The sequence below is a fragment of the Aulonocara sp. 'chitande type north' Nkhata Bay genome, linkage group LG6 (assembly GCF_057382095.1).
Source record: "Aulonocara sp. 'chitande type north' Nkhata Bay isolate Kocher_YH1m ecotype deep benthic linkage group LG6, A_spYH_male_GT1.1, whole genome shotgun sequence".
In the NCBI taxonomy this organism is placed as follows: domain Eukaryota; kingdom Metazoa; phylum Chordata; class Actinopteri; order Cichliformes; family Cichlidae; genus Aulonocara; species Aulonocara sp. 'chitande type north' Nkhata Bay.
This window is the reverse complement of record NC_141349.1, coordinates 41,138,979-41,166,322: the sequence shown is the minus strand read 5'-3', so window position 1 is coordinate 41,166,322 and position 27,344 is coordinate 41,138,979. Positions and strand designations below refer to the sequence as shown.

The 27,344-nt window shown below is 38.6% G+C and overlaps 1 protein-coding gene across 1 annotated transcript; it reads right to left on the bottom strand.

The window, feature by feature from the left end:
* Positions 1-26,759, bottom strand: LOC147328547 (integrin alpha-M-like). The gene is made up of 31 exons (XM_086296991.1): positions 26,710-26,759; positions 22,454-22,580; positions 21,541-21,623; positions 21,371-21,456; positions 21,170-21,284; positions 20,920-21,050; positions 20,664-20,806; positions 20,426-20,576; positions 20,119-20,254; positions 19,954-20,027; positions 18,614-18,728; positions 18,280-18,422; positions 17,229-17,375; positions 16,945-17,142; positions 10,760-10,890; positions 10,178-10,332; positions 9,924-10,090; positions 9,710-9,826; positions 9,235-9,305; positions 9,011-9,152; positions 4,934-5,029; positions 4,688-4,767; positions 4,529-4,609; positions 4,343-4,418; positions 3,236-3,343; positions 3,117-3,158; positions 2,507-2,632; positions 2,310-2,417; positions 2,189-2,230; positions 1,966-2,076; positions 1-1,842 (listed from the first exon to the last, which is right to left on the bottom strand). Exons 1-31 carry the CDS (start codon positions 26,756-26,758, stop codon positions 1,552-1,554), a joined length of 3,642 nt encoding a protein of 1,213 aa, XP_086153117.1. The 5' UTR covers position 26,759; the 3' UTR covers positions 1-1,551.
* Between the last annotated feature and the right edge of the window lie 585 nt (positions 26,760-27,344).

Sequence of the window (27,344 nt, the reverse complement as noted above, 5' to 3'; positions counted from 1 at the left end):
TGACATGGGAAATTGTCTTTATTCATTTGCAGATACAAAGGTGGTTTGTGCATCTGTTTATCTTACAAACATTATTTCACTTTTACTAAGATACAGAATTTCTTTTAAAAAGAAAAAAAAAAGTCATAATTCATGTTCACATGGATACAGATCTTAGGATATATTCCAATGGAAATTAACAGTGTAAAGGCAAGACATTTAAAACACGGAAAAGCAAACTAAAAGTACAAATATGCAAACAACAGTAGACTAAAAATATTGGGGAAATTAAAGGAACATGTTGTTTTCCACCCTTTAATATCTACATTTCATTTACATTTTCTACATTTAAAATTGGTGTCTTACTTTGCCAACATCATCCACAATTTCTAAATATCTGATGTAATCTCAGATTTAAACTCCCAAATTTATGAAGTTTATTGTCAATCCGGCCTGCAAACTTTTTATTATCAACACTTTTGTCTACCTAACTTTCATGTCTGTAACGAACTAAAGATCTTCTCACTCACATTAACTCATTTAGTGAGATCAGAATCAATTATTCAAAATTTTAATTACTCTACAAAAATCAACATATTAAACACAGTCAGATATAATACAAGGTGAAGTGCTTTTTGAATAAATACCTGTGCAGAAGGCAGCAGAGCCTTTTCATATAGGTGGTAACTATTAAAAATATTACAGTGTATCAAAATGTAAATAATGTGCATTAATGGGGAATACATGGTAGGCTATTGACATTAGCAGAGAAGGAATTATTAAGCGTGTTAAATAAGTTGTGTTAAACAGTCACATGAACAACAATTATTAAACCTTGGGTTTCTGCATGAACTATGGATTGCTACAGGTATGACTCTTTAGTCACATCTCAACAGAATATTAAACAGAAGTGCTTGCCTCTTGTGTCTGGCATGAACAGCCTCCTTCATGGAGGTGTCTACAAACTCGCTGATGTTTTCCTGTGCTGTGACCATTGAACATTTGTAGAAAGCCAATCCATCTGATGCTTATTCAGCTTCATGTCTGGTGTCATTGATTTTTCCCTGATGTAGCTGAACCCACAATTATTGCATGAGATGTAAAAACCTAATTCAGAAACAGTAAGAGTACTATAAAAAGTAGAAATAGAATGCACTGATTTGTAAATCTCATAAACCTATATGCTGCATGGCATGATTCTGGCATCAGTGTATGAGCTCAGGAACCCTAACAGAAATCACTGTGAAATGCAGGTTAAAGCTCTCTCATCCAAAGATTAAACCATACGTGAACATAATCCATAAATGCCACCGAGTTAAGGCAATGCACTGAGGCAAAGTGCGAAATTCTTCTGTAGCCAGGCAAATCAAAATTTGAACTGTTTTACACTGTGGTTTATGTGTTGCAACTCATGAAGAATAATAAGAGAATTAAAAAATATGGGGCGGTCATCTGGGACACAGACCCAGATCATACCCCTAAATCACGTTTTCTACTTGTGTCCAGTCTGAACTATGCTAAACTGTCACTAAGACTAACAAATGTTCCATATATTCCAAATCCTCCTTGACTTTATGCGTTAATGGTAACAGTAGCTTCATCCTTTTTCTCCTCAGCAGCACCATCATCATGAACCTTATTTTCCTCAGAAGGTTGATCAGATTTGTTATCAGTGCCTGACTGCTTGATCTGTTCATCATCGGGGGGAGAGGAGATGAGAGGTGATTTTTCCTGCGTTTGATTATCATTGGAAGATTTCTCAGATTTCTTATCAGTCCCTACAGTTGAAGCAGGGATTGGTATTACAACAGTGTCATCCTCAAGATCATCTTCTCCAAACTTTTTCCTCTTGAAGCAACCGAGCTTGTGACAGACACAAAGAGAATCATTAGACCAAATAGCAATTTGGTGATCTCAGTGCAGTTATGGAGATTCAGACAACTTGATATAAAGATAACAGTCTTCAGGCTGAGTATAAACTCTCACCTTAAACAGGATGATTGTGATTATGATCAGAAGTAAGAGTCCCAAACCGGCTCCAGTTAAATTGATCAGCATTTTATTTGGGAGGATAAAGAAATCAACCCGAACTTCAGTCTGTTGGCAGAGAAAACACAAGATTTCAAAGTAGTGCCTTACCATTTTTAACATCACTCTAGTAAATAGTTTGAATAATTATAATAATTATTCATGTAAAGACTGAAGGTACCTTTTTTGTTGGAAATTTGAATGGTGTCAAATGGTCTTTATTCTGTGGGTAATAGATATAATAAATTAGGTTTACTGGAAAAGCAATGACAGAAATATGCTGTGGTCAAAATCAAACATACCTCTGGATCGTTCAGCACATACCGAGCGTCGTCATAGCCAACATGTACAGAACTTACAAAGTTAATCTTTCTGCTGTCTCCAGTGTATTTTTTCAGAAAAGCAACATTCTGTAAAGTAAGAGCAGATTAATTAATCTTAAGTAATTTATTATTTTTATATATGTGTAATGTGTATTCTGTGTGTATTTAGTACATACGGCTGCCTGTTGTGCGGCTTCTTTAAAGTGGACTTTTCCCGATAGTGTAAACTCAGCAGATGCATAGTTCTTCAAATTGAAAGTGTTGCAGACGATGGCCACGCACTTATTTTTTGGTAAGCAGTTCTGTTCCACAACCCCAAGAAAATGTTTTAAATGAGACGTATTATTCTTTTCATTACTTCTTCATCTGTCATAAATACACTGCAGTAATTGTGGATACTAATATGATGTTTTAAATTACATCAGTACAGTTGGAAGTATTCTCTAAACACTCAGTTTGATGTCCCTGATAGTTGCTTTATCGAATATTGTCAATACAGAAGAACCAGCTGTTCAAACCTTCTGTTTTTGAGGGGCAGCCAATCCGAAGAAAGTTGGGTTAAGGGAAAGAAAATTAGATAAAGCTTCTTGTTTTAAATGGAGGATGAATTGAGAGGTTGTTGCAAAGTCATTTATAAGATAAGGATTACTTTGAACTGTGCGTCATGTAAAGTTAGTCTAATAGAGTCCAAGCACGAATAAATAAAAGCATTAGCACAACAGCTTCCTTTTAAGGTATTAATACTTTTACAAGACCTCAATATTTTATTAAATCTCTTGTACTTACCTTAAATTTGTGGTTAGTAGTGGCTGTGCACTGTGTTTTGTTCTTAAAGAGAAAAAGTATGGTAAGCTTTAAGGTTCTATATTTTCATATGGAGCAGCAGTGTTCAGACACAAAATTACCTCCTTGACAAAGATTTGATAGCTTTTCATTTCAAAGCTATGCTCCAGTTGAGTTGGGAATTCCAGGGTGATGGTTGCAGGAAACTCCTTAAAACCAGTGTTATCTATCTGTAAATTGTCATAGACAAAATGGTCATTTTAAATAAATACATGTGGAAATATTCAGTTTTCTGATGAGAATCAGATGAAAATACTGATAACAGCCTTGTATCAGTCAGTTACAACCAGTTAGTTTAGTTTAGCAAGAACATGATCGATAATTTTGATTGATCAGCTGAAAACTGAAATCAATACGGGAAAGCCATCAACTCCTCTAATGGCCACTTGAGGCTTGGTCTAAACCACAGACAGTATAAAAGGTGGACGTCTGAAAAGTGAAGCCAACAAAGTTCCTTAAACTTGCATTATTTTGAATGGCCTCCAGGGGGCGATACACAGGGTTATGAAAATACTTCTGGCTCTATAGAACCAGTCTATGGAAGAACGGGCCTGAACTCTGGAAACAAATTATTGATAGGCTAACATCTGATTTTGTGTCACCCTGACTAAATGAAGATCAATATGGTTTTAAAACTGCATCTTGACAATTAAAGTATTCAATGAGATCATTGATCACCAGTTGAGTTGGATAGTTTCTTGTTACAGAGTCGTCATGTGTCTTACCCCAGCGGTGCCCGACCCCGGGCCACGGACTGGTACCGGTCCATGAGTCATTTGGTACAGGGCCCCGAGAGTTGAAGCTCGGGTGTGAAATGTATGGTTTTCAGTGTTTTTATCATTAACTCTGTTTCCCTGGGTCTTTCCCCGTGTTGTAGTTGTACACACAACTACAACACGGGAAAAGTAAGATCTTATTTTGAAAGAAATATTTACGCGTTACCATGGTGACCAGAGAGCATTACGGGGCAGAGAGGAGGACGCTAAAGCTACACAATTACACAGAGTTAACGATTATTATTATATTTACGAAATACCGAGTTTTTGTCTTGGTCGTGTCAGTCTATTTTGTTGTATTTATCCGCGACACCTTAAAGACCGGTCCGTGAAAATATTGTTGGACATTAAACCGGTCCGTGGCGCAAAAAAGGTTGTGGACCGCTGTCTTACCCTGTATGTAATGTTCATTTCTTTAGGTGCAGTCTCATCTGAGGTGAAGTTCAGATAGGTAGTGCTGTCTTGGTTCCTGAAAAGATGATCGCAGCATGCCACTGAACAATTATACAACTACTGACTTGTAGAAATAGATTAAACATAAGGATACACATAATATTTTATGTGAATAGTGATACTTACACTGTTAAAATCATTTTAATTTCAAATTGCACTGGGATGCTTTTGGTGAGGGTGCTGGTCCTGTTTGAGTCTTGATTATCACTGAGCGTGAAAAAGACATTTCTTGTAAATATCAAAATAAATATTTTAGAGAAATGTTTATGCAGTAGATTGTTGTACCTTTTTGCTTCAATTATCATGGACATCTTGTCATTCCACTCATAATTATGCATGACATGGAAGGAAGATTGAAACGTTGCCTTTTTGTGGGAAGAAATGAAAAAGATGTTAGGCCTGATTCACAGATGAAGAGAAAAGATGTAAGGAGGAGAAGCTGGAAGCTAAGACTGAAGTTTCAGAGACTTGGTCATTTGTGAAACTTCACTTCTGTCTGTTAGGATGGTATCTGGATGTTTTATGACTCACGTAGGATCTACTGCGATACACAGGCTGGCTCACACCACATATGGTTTTGTTGCGTTCTTCTTGATCCCGGCAGTCGTGCGTTGTTAGTCTTGATGACTGTTTTAAGAAAAGAAAATGGTTGGTATGAGCTGAGACTCTAAAATAAAAGTTTTTACACCTACTGTGACATTTCCTTTGATACACTGCAGGTAACACTAAGTTTAAACTTTTGAAGGTTAAGCTATACTGCATAGTGTAGTGGAGGTCACCGAGGCATTGTATAACCTGACCATCATCACACACACACACACACATATATATATATATATATATACACATATATATATCCTAACCCTAACCCCGTCATGCATATATATGATGTTTAGTCCATCTTAGTAGTTTGAGACAGTTCAGTTAAATGTGCAGAGCTGTCAGCTTTCAGGAAGTTTCTATAATTACATATGAAAATTAATATTTTAATATGAATATTTGTGATATTTTGTCAGCATTTTTCAAAGAACTGTCTAGAGGAAAGATTTTAAGGATGTGGGTATGAAGGGACATTTTAAGATTCTGCCTTTCTCTGTGATAAGCTGACTAGGCTTAACGAAAGGTTGCATAATGTCATCTTTGTCTTTATGGCAGGGCAAATAATTATTTGATTACCTGCTGCATTTATGTTTGAAGAACCATAAAATAACCATGGATTAGCCCAAACCTACACCGGAGCAGCTTGTTAATGATCTGAAGAACAGCATGTGTAAAACACTGTGCCGTAATGAACTAAAATCTTAAAATTTTGAAACACTTGCTTTGATGTTGTCCTAAATTCACACACAGGGGAAGGATGCAACTGAACATCACTTTAACCTGACAAGAGCAGGTGAGAAGAAATATCGTGCTATGCTTCACGGTGGACTGACTTTGCATTTCTAAGAACTAAATGAGTATAATATGCTTAAAAAATACTTATAAAAAAGACATTATATTCAACCTGTCGCAATCTGTTCATGTCCGTAAGCGATATCAAATACTGCCAATCTCAAAATGTTCTAGAAGTCCGTGATGACAAAAATAACGTATTCATCAGTAAAACACAGTAAACTTGCCAACATGTCTCCAAAAACCGTCTGCTCATAACCTTGTTGATGCTGAGCTCTGTTTTGATGTGCAAATGAAAATAGATTGCATGCATTTAGTTTCTCCTGCATTTTATTACACAGTGGTCACTATACGAGGATCAGTCAGTGATCACTTCACTGAGCTGAACATGCACCATCAATGAAGGGAACAACTGATCCTCTTAAAATGGGTTTGTATAGATGTATGCATTGAGTGGCTCCAGTAAGGTTATCTGCTTTTTTCATTTTAAAAAAAAAGCAGTTTTCCACCAAAGTATTATTTTATTCTTATGGTTTTCATTCATTTGTAATTAGACCCAACAGATATGAGTAACCTTTCATTTAATTTCCCTTTTCCCAGCAAAAACATTGGTTAAGATTGTGAGTTTTAGGATTTTAAGACATAAGCAGAAAGAAGAGGAAATGCATTACTGGACAACCACAGGAAGGAAGTTAAGGCAACTTATCAGATTTTGTGCAACACAGCACAGAAATGCACATAAAATCGAGTTCCCTGCAACCTGTAAACTCTATTGTGTATAACCAGGTTGTCCTATAAGCTTTGTGAAAAGCCTTCAGTTAATCCAAAATACTGCAGTGAGATTACTGAAAGGACTAGAAAGACAGCGCCTATTTCTCCCATACGGCTCTCTGTTAAATGTAGAATTTAAACTCCTCTTCATCATATGCAAGGTCTTGTATGCGATGAGTGTTAATCCATTTTGAGACATAATTTTACAGTTTAATATTCATTTCCACCGCTTGTATCCTCAATCTCGTTCTATCACTCACTACCCACAGCTCGTGACCATAGGTTTTTCTGAAAAGTGGCATTTCAGAAATACTGTGTTTCTGAAAAATACAGTAGTTCTCATCATTGCTACACTAACAACATTCAAATTTATTGTCAACTGACTGATGATCTGTCATTGTCACTGCACTCCTTGTTGGCTTGCCTGAGAGAGGTCAAAGATTGGCTGTCGGATAATTCTCTCATTTTAAATGAGAAAACAAAATGAAATTATGGTGTTCAATAGCCATGTTCCTCGAGACCAGCTTGTTGCCTCTTGCTAACTCTCACTCTCTCCCGGGTGTCTATTTGGATATCTCCTCCATCTGTAGTTAAATCTGGCTTCTTTCAATTTCGCTAGATTTCTAAAGCTAAGCATTATATACCACACAGGAACCTCGAAAAAGGTATCCATGCTTTTGTGACCTCCGGGTTAGACTGTTGCAATTCTCTTTACTGTGGTCTCCAATAGGGATGGGTATCGAAAACCGGTTCTTGTTGAGAGCTGGTTCCCACTGTTTCAATTCCTTGGAATTGTTTGCCATTTTTGCAAACGATTCCCTTATCGATTCCAGTCGCCCCGAATGAGGTCACCACGTCGCGGAACGTCATTTATCTGGCAGGAAACACGGCGCCTAAGCGGCTTAAACGCTCAAAAGTTTGGTTATACTTTACGAGAACGGATGACAACAGGGCAACTTGCAATACTTGCAAAGTAGATGTTTCATTTAACGGAGGAAACACTACGAATATGCAAAAGCATTTGCTCACAAAACACACGATGACCTTAAATGAATGTCGTGTTTTTAATTCGCTCCGGACTCGTGAATCTCAACCCAGCAGCAGCGGTAACGTTTGCACATCCTCTCCCGTTAATGCGGCAGGTAAATAATCAACTAACAGTGCATATTATGTTAGCGCGATCTGCCTTATTACAAAACCTGCCATTACTGTGCATTGAGGTGACCATGATGAGACAGACAGAGTCTGGCTCAGATGCTGGCAGTTCTCACTGCAGTCTACCGGTAGCGTCTCCTTTCAGGCCAGGATAGACGAATGTCACTGAGCAGTGACTCAGTTTGTGGTCAAAGGCTTGCACCCGTTTGCCACAGCAGATGATTTTCGGTAAGTGAATGTGTTTAATTGTAGGCAGGGACATTACTGAATATTCTTGTGTAATTGCTACAGAATAATTTATGTTATACTTTGTTATTGCTACAGAAGAATATTTATTTTATTATTTTACATTTTTTTTCCTGGGGACCCTGTGACGCCCCATTGAAGAGCTGTAGGCTGGATCTCTTAAGATCTCACTGTTGGGTTTGTAAGGCCATGTTACTCCTAAATTTCTATCTTGTTCAAAGAGAAGATATAAAACAAAGTTCTAAGCTAATCGACCTTAGTGTTCTCCTTTTTAAAAAAGAATCGATAAGAGAATCGAATCGTTAAACAGAATCGAAAATGGAATCGTGAAAATCTTATCAATACCCATCCCTAGTCTCCAATCTGTCTCTCTTCATAGGCTACAGCTTGTTCAGAATGCTGTGGCTCGCCTTCTTACTGGAGCTAAAAAAATTTGATCCTATCACTCCCGTTCTTGTTGATTTACATTGGTTACTTATCAAATATCGTTAAAAATTTTGCTACTCACTTTAAAACTCTGAATAATTTTGCACCCAGTTGTCTCACTGAACTTCTCAATCTGTACACTCCTTGTCGTGCGTGATGGCCCAAACTAAGTTTAGGCTGAAAACCAGAGGCGATCGTGTCTTTGCTTCAGCTGCTTCAACCTTTGGACTAGCCTCCCCGCTTCTATTCATGCCCCAGACTCTATCCAATCCTTCAAATCAAGATTGAAGGCTTACTTATTTAACCTGACTTTCCCGACCAGTTAATGCCCTTTCAATAAACTTATAATTAATTTCACTGCTGTTTTTTTTTTTACTTTTTAGTTCAGATTTTGTATCCATGAACTGACCTTCCTTCTGAATTGACATTTTACTTAACTCTTCTGGTCTATTAGTGCCTCCTTTCTGTCTGTGCTAGTGCTAGTGCCTAATCTGTACTTTGTTAATTGATTTATGTTGATTCTTTGTATCATTGTGAAGCTCTTTGGTGTGCCTTTGGGTTTTTAAACGTGCTATTTAAATAAAACTGTATTGTCTTGTAATGTATCTTTATAGTTACCTTTATAAGAGTCATCCTAGAGAAGGAGAGGCCTGGAGGATAGAACATTATAAGGCTGGTGTTGTATGAGTCATCACCATCATTTTTCAAATGTATAGTCACATTGAAGTAGTTATTTTCTGTCACCAATAATGTCGGAGTCCTGAGAGAGACAAACAACACCTAATATTAAACATATGACATTAATCGTATTATATCTGAGTCGTGTTTGTAGATATACATACTCGAATTTGAATTTGACATCCAGTTCAGCGATACAAGTGTCATTTTTTCTACATTGTTTCTCAAAAGGAACCTGCGAAAAATAAAACTTGTGTTTAATTGATGCCAGAAAAAAGATTTCCTTCCTAACACACTAAACTGAGGTGGTGAATGTGGTAAACATTGTACAGTGTTAAATTGACACTAGAGAGTTTCTATATAGGTTCACTCTTTCCGGTATTAAATGAACACTGACAGTGTTATATTTTAACAGGAGCCTAACACTAAGCAGTACTGATTTTCTAACACTGGAATATCCCTAACATTTTAGGTTATTTTTCAGTGTTTGAAAATGCTCAGTGTTAGTCGTTGTTAATCTTTAAACCTGACTAGGCTACTGATAACACTGTCAAAGTGTTCATTTAACACTCAAAATAGTGGATGTGTAGATGCAGCTTTGTCAATTTTGTGAATATTGATGTTGTATGTAGAACGTACCTCAACAGCAGACTGCTTTTTGCTGTCCATGTTCAGGGTGATGTTAGCAGTCTCACTGTCAGCTTGAGAAAAGTTTAATTTGATGCTGATCGGTGACAACGTGTCGATCACACATTTCTGTAAAGCAAAAGCAACAAGAGAGGAGCAATAAACACGAGGTTTGCTTTTGATCAGATTGAGAATATGTGCAAATATTATGAATTCAGCTTCATACGTGCATGTAGATGGAGAAGTTTAAGCAAGTCATTTCATCTTTCAGCTCATAGGTGGAGGTAAGACTCCTGGTTTTCGTATCAGTTTGAGTGAAGAAACCTCGATGTTTTTGTCTCATTGGGTCCACGGCGAACATGTATGTGATGTTCAGTCCAGAGCGCACATTCCCTGTAAACCCGCAGAGCAGGATTACAATAATGCATTCACAGGGTGCAGTCAGCAGCTGTTAAATGGTTTACTGAATGAGGCTCCTACCTTGTTTGCTCTTTGTTGCTTCTACCATTTCAAAACAGGCTGTTAAGGTAAGCATAAGTAAATTTCCTTCTGCACCCTGACAGTCAAGTTTCTCTGTGCTTATCTCCTTAGGGTGGAAAGATAGGTGAGCCATCACATTAAAGACGGGCTTGGAGCTGAAAGACATTTAAGAACAGTAATAAGAAAGTAGTAATGATGCCCTCTTTCAATACTAAGGTTTTATATATCAGGACATAATACAGTATAGCAACATTAGTTCTTTATTTTATATACAAAACCAAATCTGAAAAATTTGGGACACTTTATAAAATGTAACAACAGAATGCATCCAGAAATCCATATTTTATTCACAACAGAACATAAAAAATATCAAATGTTTAAAATGAGAAAGTGGTCGAGTTTCTCACAGGTAATGATGGGCAGAAATTCACCAATTTGCAAAAAACTGCATCTACACATTATGGAGCAATTTGCGGCAACAACAACAACTTAAACTTTGTGTTTTCCCCCCAAATTAAAACTCAAAGCACAAGAGTTGTGCAAAGGGAGCTGTAACCCTAACACTAAGCACACTAACCCTACCTTAAGACAACAGCAGCGCCCTGTGATCCGATCACAATATCTGGGAGGCCATCCTCTTTGATGCCGACGCCCCCATCGATGGCCTGTCCAAAGAATCTTATCCCAGGTGTTATTTTGTCTCCTGTGATTCTCTGAAATAAGAGATTTCAATACTGAAAAAGTGTTTTCACACATATTTGTATGGCAGAGAAAAACGGTGTATTTACATTAAAATTTAACAAAGGTCTTATAAGAAATGCTACTCTTTGTGATGTAGATTTCACATGACATTTTGCCCATTCTCCTCCATCCTCTCTATTCTAATTTAATTGTATTTATACAGCACCAAATGACAACAACAGTCGCCTCGATGCTCTTTATCTAAGCCTTTTCCACTCACAGACAGTTGGCTGTTTTTGTGTTTTGCTTGTTTTGTTTTTTTAAATTCCAGAGATCAACAGTTTCACAAATATCAGCAATCATTCCAAAGTCAAAATCTATGAGCTCAAGTTGTTTGTTTCCTATTCTGATGTTTCATGTGAAGGTTAATTGAAGCCCTTGGCTTGTATTTTCAGGATTTTATCAGCTGGAATATGTTCACATGATTAGTTAGTATCATTAATAGTAGGATTGGTAGAAACTCTTGTCAAAGGAAAGAGACTGAGCTGCCTCATTCTCTTTCCTGAAACAGCCTTGCTCAATGATCTCCTTCTGATTGCTGACTCTGGACGCTCTTCAGTCCTGGTCCTACTGGATCCATCCTCGGCCTTTGATATGGTAGATCATAACACCCTATTAGAGAGGCTTGAACACACAGTTGGCATTAGAGGTGCCGCCCCAGATTGGTTTAAGTCATATCTTTCTAATAGCTCTTTCTCGATCAATTTTGGCCCTTATCTCTCCTCTGCTGCACCTCTCTCGTGTGGCATGCCTCAAGGATCTGTCCTCGGCCCCCTGCTCTTCTCACTGTATATGCTCCCCTTAGGCATCTTTGTGAAGTACAACATTGCACATAATTGTCACGCTGACGACATACAGATCTATTTCGAATTAACTGATGATCCTGCTATGTCTTTGCACGGTTTTCGTGAGTGCTTGCGCAAAGTCAAAGATTGGCTCGCTTATCTCTCGTGTTTGACAGTAGTATTCCCTGTGGCCAACTCCGTGATGCCTTCGGTTCCTTTGATAGTTTCCTCACCGACACTGTTAATGGCCTGGGTGTGTTTTTGGATAGCTCTTTAAAATTTGACAAACAAGCGTCTGCTGTTGTCAAATCTTGCTTCTATCAATTGTGTCTTATTAGCAAAGTCAGGCATTATGTCCCGCATAGGGACCTGGAAAAGCTTATCCACACCTTCGTGACATCTAGGTTGGATTATTGCAGCTCCCTTCACTTTGGTCTTAACTCGACTCTTCTCCATAGACTGCAAATTCAGAATGCGGCTCGTCTCCTTACTGGTAGTGGGCGGCGTGTCTCTATCACCCCTGTCCTTGCTGACCTGCATTGGCTTCCCGTTAAGTATCGCATTCGATTCAAAATCCTGCTGCTTACCTTCCGAATTATTAACAATATAGCTCCAAGCTACCTCATTGAGCTACTTAGATTATACACGCCTACTAGAGTACTAAGATCATCTTCCCAGGAACTCTTGGTACAGCTGAGACCCTGGCTGAAGACTAGAGGTGACCAAGCATTTGCCTTGGCTGCACCCGGTCTACGGTATAACCTCCCCATTGCTATCCGCGAGTCTGATTCCATTCAATCCTTCAAACTGCGGTTAAAAACCCACTTATTTAGCCTCACCTTTTCTACCAGTTAATGACTGGTTGTTAGTTAGTTTAATGCTTATTTCTATCTTCAGTCCATTCTTAACTACTTTTAATCATTTTTAAAATTTTTGACTGTTTTATCCTTTACACATATTGTTCTTTTATGCTTTTATATGGATTTCTTTTGCTTCTGTGTTTTAAATGCCATCTAACATGCTAGCATGTTGGTACTTTGCCACAGCCTTGATCCTCCCCTGTTACTTCATCTCCCCCTCTTGTATGTTAAGCATTTTTTGTACACCACTGGTTTTAAATGTGCTATATAAATAAAGTTTGTTGTTGTTGTTGTTGTTGTTAGTTAGTAAACAATGAAATGAATGCTACACGTGTACTATATTCAAATGAAGAAAACAATTACAGTAATACAAAATTATGTAATGTGTACTAAATTATACAATAAAATACTATTCCATTAAAAGTAAACACTGCTCAGAGATTGAGCTGACTTGCTGGAGATTTGTGCTGTTAAAGGTTTTTTTTTGTTACTTGAAATGATACTTAAAATCATGGGATTCATGGCCAGCTGTACCTTAAAAGATTTTAATCTCAGTTGACTCAGCAGATTAAAGCACTACGATGGCTTTTAGCTTGAATTAACACCCTGTTTTTCTGTTTTATTGTAGTTTACATTATTTTATTTTAGCGTAGAGGCGATCGTGGCTCAAGAGTTGGGAGTTCGCCTTGTAATCAGAAGGTTGCCAGTTTGAGCCCCGGCTTGGACAGTCTCGGTCATTGCGTCCTTGGGCAAGACGCTTCACCCGTTGCCTACTGGTGGTGGTGGTTTTTTTGTAGTCTATTTCTATTTTCCCCGTTGTTTTCACTGGCTGACCTGTAAAGCACTTTGACAGTAGTATCCCCAACTGCTACTACTGCACATTCACCCAATGTGTGTGTGTGTGTGTATGTGTATGTGTATATATATATATATATATATATATATATAAAATGTTCTTCCTCTACCCCCCCCCTCATTTTTGCACATGTCGAGCGTGTCAGGCTACATTTCACTGTGTGTTATACTTGTTTAACTATGCATGTGACAAATAAAGAACCTTGAACCTTGAACAACCTTTGACTATTATTGAGTTCACTGAGGTTTACTTCCAGACACTTGAATATTTTTCTTGACCTAATTACTAGGGGTGCAACAATACACAAAATTCACGGTTCGGTTCGGTTCGATACTTTGGTGTCACGGTTCGATATTTTTTCGATCAAAAAAAATGTTCATGCCTTTTTAATTTGTCATTTATTACATTTTCACGGCACATTCTGCACCACATCTCTGTGCGTTCATCATTTGTTTGAAGCCAGCTCACCTCCTGCAACTACTCTTCCGAGAATACGTGCTTCTTTTGTGGTTCGGACTCCTTCTGACATTTCTTTGGAGGTGGAGTAACATCACAGTAATTGCTTAAAGGAGCTTCTTCGACATCTTTAAGAGTTCTAAACAAATGTCTGTCCTCCTCCTGAAAATCTTATGTATGCAAACACGCGTTGCAACTTCTTATCTTGTGCCCGTTTTTTTTTTATTTTGACAGCGAATGCGCACCTGCGGACCACTTATGTGCAGCCCTGGTTATTTCGCTTGTCGTATTGCAGCCACAGAAATTCTTTTGTCCATGAAACCATAAAGCTGCACTTTCTTTTTGCCGTATAGTCTGATTTGTCATAACTTTTTCGTTTTGTGGTAAGCTTTTCTTTGGCTGTCACTTCTTCACCCTGACCTGTCTTATTTGGCTCAGCAGAACTAAAATATTGTGGCGAGCTCAGACAAGGAGGAGACGGAGGTACCGTTTGGTCTTGCTTCCCGTGAGCTAGCCAGGGAGCACAGCCGTTTATTGACATCTGCAGAAGGACACTGTCGCTAGCTAACTGCTCAGCGCGGCAACAGCACAGCAACAACAACAACACCACACAGGCCGCCCTCTGACCCCGGAAGGACACACCGTCGCAGCGAGAGGGCATCACCCGTCACTATGGCAACATAAATAAAACATAACTGTACAAACAGAACCCCGAACAGCCCTGACCCGCTACATAGCCCCCACCTAAGGGGTCAGTCGTCCCCGACGACCCCATTACCCCACACAAAGTCCTGCAAATGTCCAGGTGCCTTCTTTTGGCGCACCGGATGGTCACGACCGGCGGGGGAAAAGTCACTGGGGTCAGAACATGGGGTGCCACCATCATCCCACTTCTGACACCAATGTGGCGAGCTCAGACAAGGAGGAGACGGAGGTGTCGTTTGGTCTTGCTTCCCGTGAGCTAGCCAGGGAGCACAGCCGTTTATTGACATCTGCAGAAGAACACTGCCGCTAGCTAACTGCTCAGCATGGCAACAGCACAGCAACAACAACAACAACAACAACACCACACAGGGCGCCCTCTGACCCCGGAAGGACACACCGTAGCAGCGAGAGGGCGTCACCCGTCACTATGGCAACATAAACAAAACATAACTGTACAAACAGAACCCCGAACAGCCCTGACCCGCTACAATATATATCCTGCTGCTTTTACACACGCACTCACATAACGCTCAGCGATTCTCTGCTCGATCAACCTCTCACATGTTTAAGCTTGCTGCGGGAGATTTCACTTGTCATGTTTGCGTAGTAAGCTAACGATTGATAAGACAATGTCAGAGGAATTGGTGCGCAAATTATCATCACTCACCAATCAGTGCTGTCGCTCTCTATACACAGTTCACGTAATTGCAAAGTGAAAGCAAAAGACAAGGGCAAATTCAAACGCGATTTCAATATGTCACATATTGACAGTGGCTCACCGATGCCAATGACATAATTACCCAGCTACATTTCCGAAAGAATGCAAAAGCATTGACATATATTTTTCCTTCCTATGATAGCCCGACAGGCAGGGCAGAGATAGATTTTGGTAGCCCGACTGGAAAAATCGCTAGCCCCTGGACGTTGGGCAGGCGATTTTGCGAGCCCTGTATCTGATTAAGGAATCACTCATCTTTGGAAAAGAGAGTTTATTACAGAGAAATGGCTCTTTCCAAAATAAAAGCTATACTATACGCTTCTTCTGGGCTATATTCTCAGCAGCATATTAAACATATCAGGTCCCGTAAGGAGAATCATGTGCTAACGGCTGTCTAAATGACTCGGGTAAAGTTTGTAGCATGCGTGCTTGTTGTTTTTGTCTGCTTCCACTTGTCTTTGCACTAGGATGATGTCAGCGTAAATGTGCAGTCATATTTGTTGTGTTCCCACTAGTGCTTTCAGGTTAATCTCGTTGAAATGACGTTAACGCCACAACACGGCAAATCTCCGTTAACGAGCTACCGCAGATCGCCCGTGCATGGGGCTGGACGGCCAACATGTTAACGAGCTAACTGCGCTAACACACTAGCTCCCACCCATGTAATTGAGCATTGCGTGGAACATCCAACATACTGTTTTACTTTAGTCCATGACGCGCTTACCTTCAGGGTCATACATCACATGAAAACCAAAATAGTTCCAAACGCCAGATCTGAATGAGGGTGGGGGAGGTTCAATTTGCCATGTTGCAAGGAGAGCTTAACTTCTGTCTCGCTAGCTTGCCTGCTCAGTGAATCTGCGTTCGACTACTCCGCCTAGGCTGCACTGTCGAGCGCAGATCCACTGAGCGCTCAACACAGACAGCATCATCAGAAGGAAAGTTGATAAAATAAATTAAAAATGTATTTGGTATTGTTCATACATATGCGTACTGAACCGAAAGCACTGTATCGAACGGTTCAATATCGATAAGAGTATCGTTGCACCCCTACTAATTACAACATTCCTGTCAGGTTAGCAAGAACATTTCTGATCTGATCCTCTGTTTTCCCCCTTTTAAAAAAAAATGTAAACAGCAGACATCTTTCTTTAAGTGATGCTCCCATTTTTCCAATCTTGTGGCCAAAAAAAAAAAAGACAAACAGGAAATAAGTAAGCTGTCAAACATTGTTAATAGCAAAAACAAGAATTTCACTTTCTTTTAGTTTAACATTTATTTTTAAGTTCAGAGGAATATTGTTATTGGATGAACAAGAAAAGTCAGCTAAATATGTTGATTTAGTAAAGTCAAAGATTGAGAAACTTAAAAAGTTTCTCATGTTACTTTGATATTTTGACTTTTCTCAGCTTAAATTATAGTGATGTCACAGTGGCTATGTCCTTCTGTGTCCATTTATACACGCATGAGGTTTTATAAGTTGTATAAGTTCCTACGATGCTGTTGCTGAATGTAACTTATGTAAGTGTTAAGACTGAGACAGAAAAATGTTTTTAAAAGTAAATTCAAAATTACTGAAAAATATTTCACTTGTTCCAAACCCATTGCTGTTTATGGTTACTGTGGTTTCCATGTCCGTCTCTCACCTGGCTGAAAGTGCTGCGTATCCCTCTATGTCTGTCTCCAAGGTAGATATACACAGCACCTCTGTTATCATCCTCAAGCGGAGCTCCGACAGCAACGTCTCGGAGTTCATCTCCATTCAGGTCTGCGAGGCTGGATATGGTGGTGCCAAATCTACCCATGGATGGTCCCATCACAATCAGTTCACTTTTCAGTTGCAGCTATGAGAAAAGAGGAGATTAGTTCATTGAGTTTGATCATGAAAGCATTGAATGTCACACTGTAATATCACAAAGTGGTGGCTCACCTCATCAGTCAGAGTGTAGATGTAGATCTGACCTTCTTTCTTCTCCTGAAGCTGGTAAAACGTTGGCGCTCCCACCAGCAGGAAATCAGTGTCACCGTCTGAGTTAATATCCACCGAACACAGCTCGGCGCCGAAGTAGGAACCGATCTGACAAGTTAGTTATATCATTAGTTCAGTGTTGTTTTAATTATAGATTTATATCATTTAGGGATATAGAAAAATGTGCCTCAAAAATCATCAATGCAGGGAAAATGCTTCATGTACAGAAAACACAATATTACTGCCAGAAAATATGATTTCACAAAACAAAATAAACATGCTGACAAAAACAAGAATCCCTAAAAACAGTTACAGAAACCGACATGTATGCCTGCAAAGTAAGTTTAATGCTTTACGGTGCTTTGAACAAGTTTTATTTTTGAACTGTTTTTATTAAATCAAACAAGGTGCCAGTGTAAGGAAGTTCTTTGGTTTCCTCTGTGTAGCCACAGAGTTTATTTGCCTTTGCACAAGTCTGGAAAGTTGCAAACATTGAACGCTATCATCATTTTAGACTCAGACTACTAGTGATGCATTTCATATTTCTTTCACTCCCATCTTTTCAATCCCTGTACGACATCATTACTGCAACTTGGTGACTTCTGTCTTCTCTCTCCTTTAAATTGTGTTTTGTCATGTTTGACATTTGTGGTTTATCTCCATGCTCTTATTTTCTGTCTTATTTTATCTCAACCAGTCTGCTAGATGTCTGTTCCTGTTACTAGAGTTCAATCAAGTGTTTGATCATGCTGATCGTCTGCTTGTTGTGGTTCTCTAATATTTCACTGTCTTTACTTTATAATATAGAGCACCTTTCTATAATTGTTAATGTGAATTGCTGATCTACACATAGAAGTGATTTAAAATAGAAATAACAGTAGATTTGATCAAGAATATTTGCATTTATTTCAAGGCAACACTACAATCAGGTATCAACAATGACATGGAGACATAGAATTACTTCCAAAGTCAAACGGAGCCATATGAAGAAAAACAATTAAAAGGTACTGACCTGGTCTCCAGTTATTCTTTGTGCTGGGATCCAGTTGTTGCTGTTTTGTTTGAAAAGTACAACCTGTCCTGTGTGCTGAAACCGGGGTGCACCCGTGAAATACAAAGAAACCCCACCTCTCTCTCCAACAGAGACAGAATATCCTGCAAGAGGCAAATATAACACACAACATGTTTTTATTTGAAAAACTAATGTGTGTATTTGTTGTACTTGGAAGATATTAAAACTGATTTAGACTGGAACCTTCCAGAGTTCATTTGTTGTAGTGTTGAGCCAAATAACGAAATCTTATTTTAAAAAAAGAAACATCAGATAATGTGTAAATAAAGTTTACCCATGTAGGAGTCCATCTCCATTTCTTGATCCTCAATTGTTTTTGTTTTATCTCGACGTTCTTGGAGAGAACCACGCCAGCTGTTTGTTCCCACTGAACCCAGAATCAGTGTATCCTAAAAACAGGAACGCACAAGTGGAAATGTGGTGAGTTTTTGTATGATATGTATAACTATGTAACTATATATATATATCTATGTGCACTGAACATCCATATTTTAACTTTCATGTAGAGTCTTAAGCACAAGGCATTTTGTTTCACCATGGTTTATTAAAGTTTTACAGTAACAGGGCAGTTAATGCTGTTGAGAGTTTGCCTGAATAACTCACTCTCCAGCTCCGGTAACTAACCTTCCCCAATACACACTCAACATCTTTCATGCAGCACAACCAAAACAGTAACATTGTAACAGAGATCCTGAACACATCACGATAATATACCATATGATATAAGCACACACACACACACACACACACACACACACACACACACACACACACACACACACACACACACACACACACACACACACACACACACACTTTGAACCTACACTGAAGCATGTAACCTATGTAGTTATGTGCCACTTGCTGTGTAAGATTTAATAATTAGGATTAATGTGTGATGTTTGACCGTGTCATGACCTGTTGTGATGAGCCAAAGCCAAAGGGTAGCCGGAGTCCTGACTGGCCTCTGGCCAAGACCTTGGCCGCTACCTGACCCCTGCAGCTGTGTTTGGACGGGTTAGAAAGTTACCCAGCAGCAGGGTGCGGGGATACTGGTCCCTATATATTAGGGGACCAGAGGACACCCCCAGCACTTTCTTCCCCTCTGCTGTTTCTCTCTGTCCGTCTCTGTGTTGCTCTGCTGTCTGTGCATAAGGCTGTACACCCCGGGGTTTTGCTTTGCTTGCTTTCTGCTTTGTAATTTTCTTGCTAAATGTCTGTATGTATTTTTCCTGCTGTTCATATGATTCAGTGTATTAAACTCTGTTCCAAGAATTCTACTCTTTTCCAGAGCATCTTTTTGAGTGTCTTGATTTTAATTGTATCTAAAGAGGTTGGATCTCCACATCGTTGGTGGGAGAAGGTTATCAGGATGGCTTCAAAATTTGCGACCACAGAAAGAGGACAGAAATCTCAGGTATGATTAGAAAAGAATGTATAAGATCAACTGTGTCATCTGACCTGATGCAGCTGGACTCATTTTTTCAGTTATTCAGCAGCAGAAATTAAGTTTTAAGCCTTTAAACAATTCAGCTTCAGCTCATGTTGTGTGGTTTCTAAGCCTTTACTCTGATCTTCAGATGAGTTTAAGGTGCTCAGATAAATTTTGCTCACCTTGTTGAAAACAGCGCTGAATCCACTCTGAGACATTTCATCAGTCAGGTTTCCTGCTCGAGCCCCTTTGGAACCTAAATATGGATCATCAGGGAGTACACGTTACAGCTGCACATGTGGAAGATAACATATACTTTTTAATTGGGGAAAGAAATTAGACGCCACCTTCCACAGCAAAGATCTTTTTCTGAAAATTCTCCAGTACTCCTTTGAGTCCATCATAATTCTCAATTTTGAAGGCATTTTTGTCTTTTGGTTCTGAAGCGATGGCCCTAAATTTATCCAGCTTTGCATCCTTGATCTGAAACCAGAACACAGCTTTAAAACATGAAGGAGTTCCAAGTCTGACATCAGCATAAGAAAAAGATCAGTTCTACACATTAGACTTGTTCTGACCCACAACAGTAAAAACTAAATACATTAAAAGGAGCCACTAAACAGAAGAAAGAGGAGACATGATATATGACATTACCCCAATAACAAGACGAATTATATTTTTCTCATCATATTTTTTAATTATCCCTTTTCTGTCTGTATCAGAGGGATCTCCGTCTGTGATTAGAATCAGAGCTTTAGTTGCATCAGGAGAGGCGCCTGCAGCTTTGTTGTCAAAGATTTGATCACTGAAACAAAAGTAGAAAACAGATTTTGTCACACTCAAAATAAACGAAGCTGTAAACATGAATACATTAACACTAAATAAAACTTACAAAATGAATTCGAGGGCTCTGTGTGTGTTGGTGAGAGTTTTTAAATGTTTGTCATCCTTAAGTTTATCGAGAGCACGTCCAGCTGCATAGTCGTTGAAGTCAAACACTTTGTGGACTGTTGTGGAGAACTGAACTGCTGCAAACTGAAAAACCAACATAAATTATTTAGATACGACACCAAACAGTATATCTTATATATACAGTATCGTAAAAAATAAAAGCTGTGAATGCTTAAATGTTGCAGTAGTGCAGTGACCTTGATCGATGTGTTCTTCAGGCTGTTCATTATATCCACAATAAAATCTTTATTCTTGTTGAATTCATCTTCAGTCATACTCGCTGATCCATCGAACAGAAAGACGAGGTCCACTGTCTTTTTGGTGCATTCTGGGAAAATAATAAAATAAAAATATGTCTGTATCCCAATACCATAAAATTTATGAAAAAATAAAATAATTTAGTCATCATTTGAACATTAAGGAATGCCTTTTCAAAACACACTTTACTTTGAAACGCGGGTTTGAAAGAGGAAATTTTCTGGAGTTGATCCGAGAGCTCATAACAAATACTGTTCAGATAGGAGTTCTCATAGCATTCATGCACCAAACTTGGACTGCAAACCTAAATCAGAGCATAAAAGTTAAATAAAGCTCCGCATATTAATTTGTTTTGCTCACAGTGATGAGGAGAGAGAGTGATTTACTCACAGTGAATCTGGAGCCGGAGGAATCAGCAGCGATCGACAAGCCAAGATGTTTGACTGCTGTTGTGTTTGACTGCAGGTCCTCTGCAACTGAAGCATTTTATTATAAAATACAAACTTTTACAGTAATGTATTTAGTTGTAAGTTATAAATTGTGTAATATTCTGTTGATACCAGAAGTGTTGAACCACTTGTTTTGGTGAGGTTGGTAAATTCCTCCAGATCCATTTAGCCTGAGAGGTGCAGTGACGACTATCCTGTGGAAAATGATGACACTAATTAAACAGGAAAAGTTCAAAGTCCTGGCAGATCTATACAAATTTTTTGAAACATAGAAAAAAAATGTTGTAGCTTTGTTGTGCATTTACTTTTCCAGATCACTTGGATCAAACTGGGTTCTGTGTGTCCCTTGAATTAAATGAGTGCGACACCCCAGCTTTGATTTTGAGTTAACAACATCAACTTTAATATTTTGATGGCATGCTATGTGTGTTGCTGTGCTCCTTAAGCCACCTTAAACATTTTCGGTTAATTTGACTGTTTTCAGTAAAATGAAAGCAGCTACAAGTGCTCCTATTTAAAAAAAATTTTTTTTTAAATTTAACTCTGCAGCTGCTGATTTTTAAATGCAATAATTAGTCGATAATCTTGTCTTGCATGAAGCTTCTGGTGAGTGAATACACACTTTGAAAGTGCATCAGCATGACTGAAATTCACCTGAAAGATTTTTGTTAGCAAGCAGAGAATCACTCTGAACACTTCTAGCAGCGTTACCACAGCCATAGTAAATAACCGGCTGCTCTTTATGTCGCGGCTTAGCTTTTCTAAAATGACGGTACATAAAATACTGAAAGAAATGTCCCAGAAATTGAAACTTTTCATTTCTCTAATTACTCTGAACATTTGGGTTTGAAATACAGCAACAGAGTTTTAACTAGAAAAAGACGCATTTGCTGTTTTAAGCAGCGCGTTAGATTAGTCACAGCAGTATTCAATGCTCAAGTCAAAACCACAACCCATCACAAGAGGCTTTCGAATGCTAAACTGGAATCATCTCACATATTCATTTTAATTTCAGCGAACATACCTTTTGTTACCATCACCAGACTTGTACTGTAGCACTTTGTATCCATAGAAATCACCTGGTTCGCCCTCGTGTTTCTTAGGCTCTGTCATTTTGATGTTAAAAGCCAAACAGGCGGGGATGGTTGAAGCTGAGAAAAGGAGAAAAATATGATCAAAAGTTCTACCAACTTTAAAATATAAAATATCTGCATTTAAGAAGAATACAAATAACTGAAGTTTTAATAATATATATTAAACATCAGAGATAAATCCTGAAGTTGCACTAAGTATAGTTGGTAGGGATACGCCCCAAAAACTACCCAACAGCATGTGTTCATTAGTAGGTTAGAGATCAGAGAGTCAGCTTTTTGTCCTTTTTGTCCATTTAAGTTGTTGTTTTTTTTTACTTTAGTGACAATTGAGGGAGAGATACCAGGATAACATCACATAGTATGGATCTAGCTGGAAAAGAAGTGAATGCATGAGTATTATTGTGTACTTCACTTTCTGAATGTGTTTCTGGACCCTAATTGGGAACACAAGTTTCACAAAATGATTGAAGAATAACGACTCATCAGGAAAGTATTAAAGTTGGTATCAAGAAAGATGAGGACTGTTAGAAGCAGACTCATGGGTGCAGTTTAGAGGAGTCACTTCCTGCTGGCCATTTAAACAGTTTCAGTCAGAGAGAGAAGCATAAAAATATAAAAGGACAGAAATTCTAGGTCTGAAAGTGAAGCCAAGGTGACACCACCTGAAGCTCACATTCTTTTTAATAACAGCCACAGGTGAGATGACAGTAAACACTGTCCTAATAGGTTTACACGCTCATTAGTTCCTTTTGGGTTATATAGAATAAAACATGTGGTCAATTCTAAAAGTCCAAAAGAAGAAGAACGAGGGTGAGTTCACTGCTGCACTTTCACAGTCACACCCACTCAGTCTCTCCCTTTCTGGTATCATCCAGTTTTAAAACATGAACAATTTGAAAAACGCCCTGCTCGAGGCTTCATCGTCAACATCACAGCTGACACGCAGAGAAAATCTCAGCCAAGCACTGGTGAATTAAGTGCAGTCGCCCTTCTTCTCCTGCTTCTTATCTTATCCGCAAAATAGTTACTTCTATTTTTGGAGAAGAGTTAGTACTTATAAGACACAGTTCAGGAGGACGAGAGATACCATCTGTGTCATTTCACAGAAGCTCCTCCCTTGTCAAAACCTGGCATTTACCCACAATGCAACTCAAACCACAAGAACTTTGACAGGAAACTGATGTGGTGAAATAGAGATGAAATTAAGATGTCTGATGAGCTCACTTCTTAATTGTATTAGAAGTCTGCAGATGTAAGAGATGATAGTGACACACTTCAGGCAATTTATACTTTGCACAGCTCACCATGGCAACATTAAAGACTTTATACACCTCGTGGGCTTCCCCCTTTGAGATCACAGCAGAAAAAAACCTCATTCAGCTTTCTGCCACCGTTGTTAACCTTATTTCAAATCTTGGAGTGAAACCGTCATTCAGGTGCTCGACTGTGCAGATGTGTGTCAGTGCAAGTAAAGACAGGATGTGCTGCTTAGCAAATACAAGCAGAGGCAAATGTAAAAGAAATAATAGGCACTTTGACAAGCTGCAAAAATACGCCCAATCAACTGGGAAACCCATTCATAACTTGACCACATTCAGCAACACAAGATAAAAATAGTTGTATAACTGAGGCAAAATTAGAAGCGTAGCACATCAGTGTCACAAGTCGGGGTAGGCTTTTGCAGAAAACTGGTTCCCAGTAGTCCCATTTCTTGGAATTGTCCAAGGAATGGGACTACCGGGAAGGAATGGGACTAGTCTGCCTGCCTGTGGTCCCACTTATCAGCAGCTGATTTCACTTCAGCTGTCAGAGGAAGAAAATAGTGATGCTGTCTAGAATGTGGAAATGAGCATCTATATTATTTTTATTGCACAATTGGACGAGATAAACGGTAATGTGGAAAACTGTGTCGAGGACAGAACCAACCGTATTATGCTGCTCCAAATACAAGAAAAAACAGCATGCTAACGCTATGCTAACCATGATCCCAGAGTGAAAGCTGGGGTCTTTCACTCTGGGATCAGACAACCAGACCCTGAACTTCAACAGGTAACAAGCAGTCAGGCCGCAGCCTCCCTTTCTACCTGTTCATGTTTCTAAAGCAGAATCACCATGGCGATTCTTTTGTGCTGGTTTTCATGTTTTCTTTCTGTGGTTAGTTTTGTTCTACTAAGAGAAAGATCTTAGAAATGTGTGTCGTCATTAGGGATTTTGTGTTGGTGTGTGTGGCTGTAGCCTCAAGTTTATACTGTTAAATAGTGATTATGAGACAGTGTTTCAGGTATTTTACAGAGTAACATTAACGTAATGTAACGAGTAGTATAGCAAATTACTTTTTCCTGGGAGTAATTAAGTAACATGTTGCATTACTTTGAAAAAAAAAAGTATTCTGTGTAATAATTCATTTTATGAGTAATAAGTCCAACACTGATCACAACAAAGACAGGAACTACCTCACAAACATGCACAAACATTTGAACCGCAGCATGGATGCATGACTGTAACTTCTTTATTGCTGCTTAGCAACTCTCAAAACTGAGCCAATGACAACCCAGGGACAATCGATGAGTCATATCATATTGATAATGGAATCCAGATCACAAATTTCTTATCAATTCCCATTCCTAGTCACAAGTTTTCTTTTCTTTAGTCTATTTTTTCATTTCTGTAGATGAGTAGCAAATTAATTAACCACGAAGCATGAAAATTATTTACATGAACAAAAAGATGCAGAAAGGTTAGTATAGTAAATAAAACCAAATGTTGAGCTGAAATAGATATTGAAATTATAGAAAGTAGAAAAACAAGATAACTGAAGCAACATTGTGTAACTACTTAAAAATAAGATAAAAAAAAAAGTGCACAGGAAATGTATCTAGTTTTGTTTTGGTAAGTTTTCAAACGTGTCAAAGATAACAGTGTCAGAAAACTGATGGGGGGAAGGGGGTTAAACTGAGTGTGAGTCCATGCACTTTGCGAGGTAGGGCCTACAGCAGGGGTGGGCAATCTCAGTCCACGAGGGCCGGTGTCCCTGCAGGTTTTAGGTCTCACCTTGGGTCAACACACCTGAATCACATGATTAGTTCTTTACCAGGCCTCTGGAGAACTTCAGGACATGTTGAGGAGCTAATTTAGCCATCTAAAACCTGCAGGGACACCGGCCCTCGTGGACTGAGATTGCCCACCCCTGGCCTACACAGTGCTGCTTTTTTTTTATTTATTTATTTTATTTTTTGCTCCATCGCTTTAATTTTGTGATTTCATGTCACTGTATTATTACGGGTAAATAAAATCATATTAATTCACTACATTTTTGGCTAATTTTCACTTGGTTTTCTCTCGTATTTATTTCCTATTTATTCCTATTAAATGTCTCAAAACAAAAAGCATGAGAAAGCATTTCAGGTTTACAGGTTGCCGTGCTGACGCCTGTCTCAGCTACACCCAGATCTGTCGCAGGGTCAAACTAAACATTTTTAAACCATACTAACTAAAATGAAATGAGGAAACACATTTGGAAACTAGCGAAACTGAAGTGAAATTTTAAAAAAAAAACAATATAAAAAAGGAAAGAGGAATTAATCAAATTCTCAAACTGTGATGACTCATTTAAAAAATATATACATCTCTTTGCACCTTTCAGCTCCTTGTTTTGGCTTTAAAGACACAGAACCTTGAACAGCTGTACACACCTGGATCTGCTCAGCACCAAACAGCAGTAAAACGGTGAACATAATGCAGCTGAAGGGTCTTTGACCAGTCCGTCAATGTAACATTAAAACACGTGCAGCCCCCAGCCCTCATGCACTGAATCTACTGTATTCAGCCCTCTGGTTGGGCGGATGGTTTGGATGAGCTTTTCTACAGCTCAACACAACTGAAGCAAACATAACTCAACCAATGAAACCGGATACTCAATTAAATCTTTATTGTTAAGTTGTAAATCCACATGAAGCTGCATAAATAATTCAAAGTGTGTCTAGCATGCTCCTGTTCTAAACACTCTTCCTGTGAGGATTTCCTGATTAGTTTCAGTTTTTTTCAACACCAAAACATTTTTCTTTCATCAAAATAAAAATTTAGACTTCTAAAAATAATATAATGAAAATATACAAAGCAGCCATGCCTGTCCGCAGATGAACTCTATCTCAGAAATGACAATAAATTCAATCATTTTGAAACTTACCAACAATCACCACGAAGGTGAGGAAATAGATGTGCTGTCGCCAGTGCATCTTTCAGGTCTAACACTGCTGCTCAAGTTTCTTCAAGCATGTGCCTGTGCAATACTTCCTGTGAAGGGCGTTTCCGTAACAGGTGGTAGAGACAAATTTCTCACGACAGTGCGCTCGACAAAGTGTTTATCTTCGCTTCCTGCTTCCTCTTTTTTCGGCAATTCCTTAAATCCTTCACTTTTCACTTCTTTAAAAAGAAATGTGAGAATTTTATTGAAGGGAAAAAAGATGGAAAAAAGTAGAAATAGCTCTTGATTGATGAGCTAGGACCCTGGACCCCTCATAAATTAGATCTAAATGTTTTCAGAAGAGCTCCAGCCGAGTCTTTTGAACAAAACAGCTACAACCGGTTTGCGGTTATTCAGTCTACTGAGTCAACAAAAGAAACTAAACAGAATAGGAGTCAGCACAGTGATTTCCTTCAAGGACTTCTTAACATTTTTATTTTATTGGATTTCTGCTTTTTGTTTTTCAGGTTTAAAATATATATTTTTTAAATATAGTAAATGAAGTGTGTGAAAGCTTTCCACGTCCACACAGTGATTGCTGTTTACAGCTACAGCACCATAAATGCATAAGAAGGTTT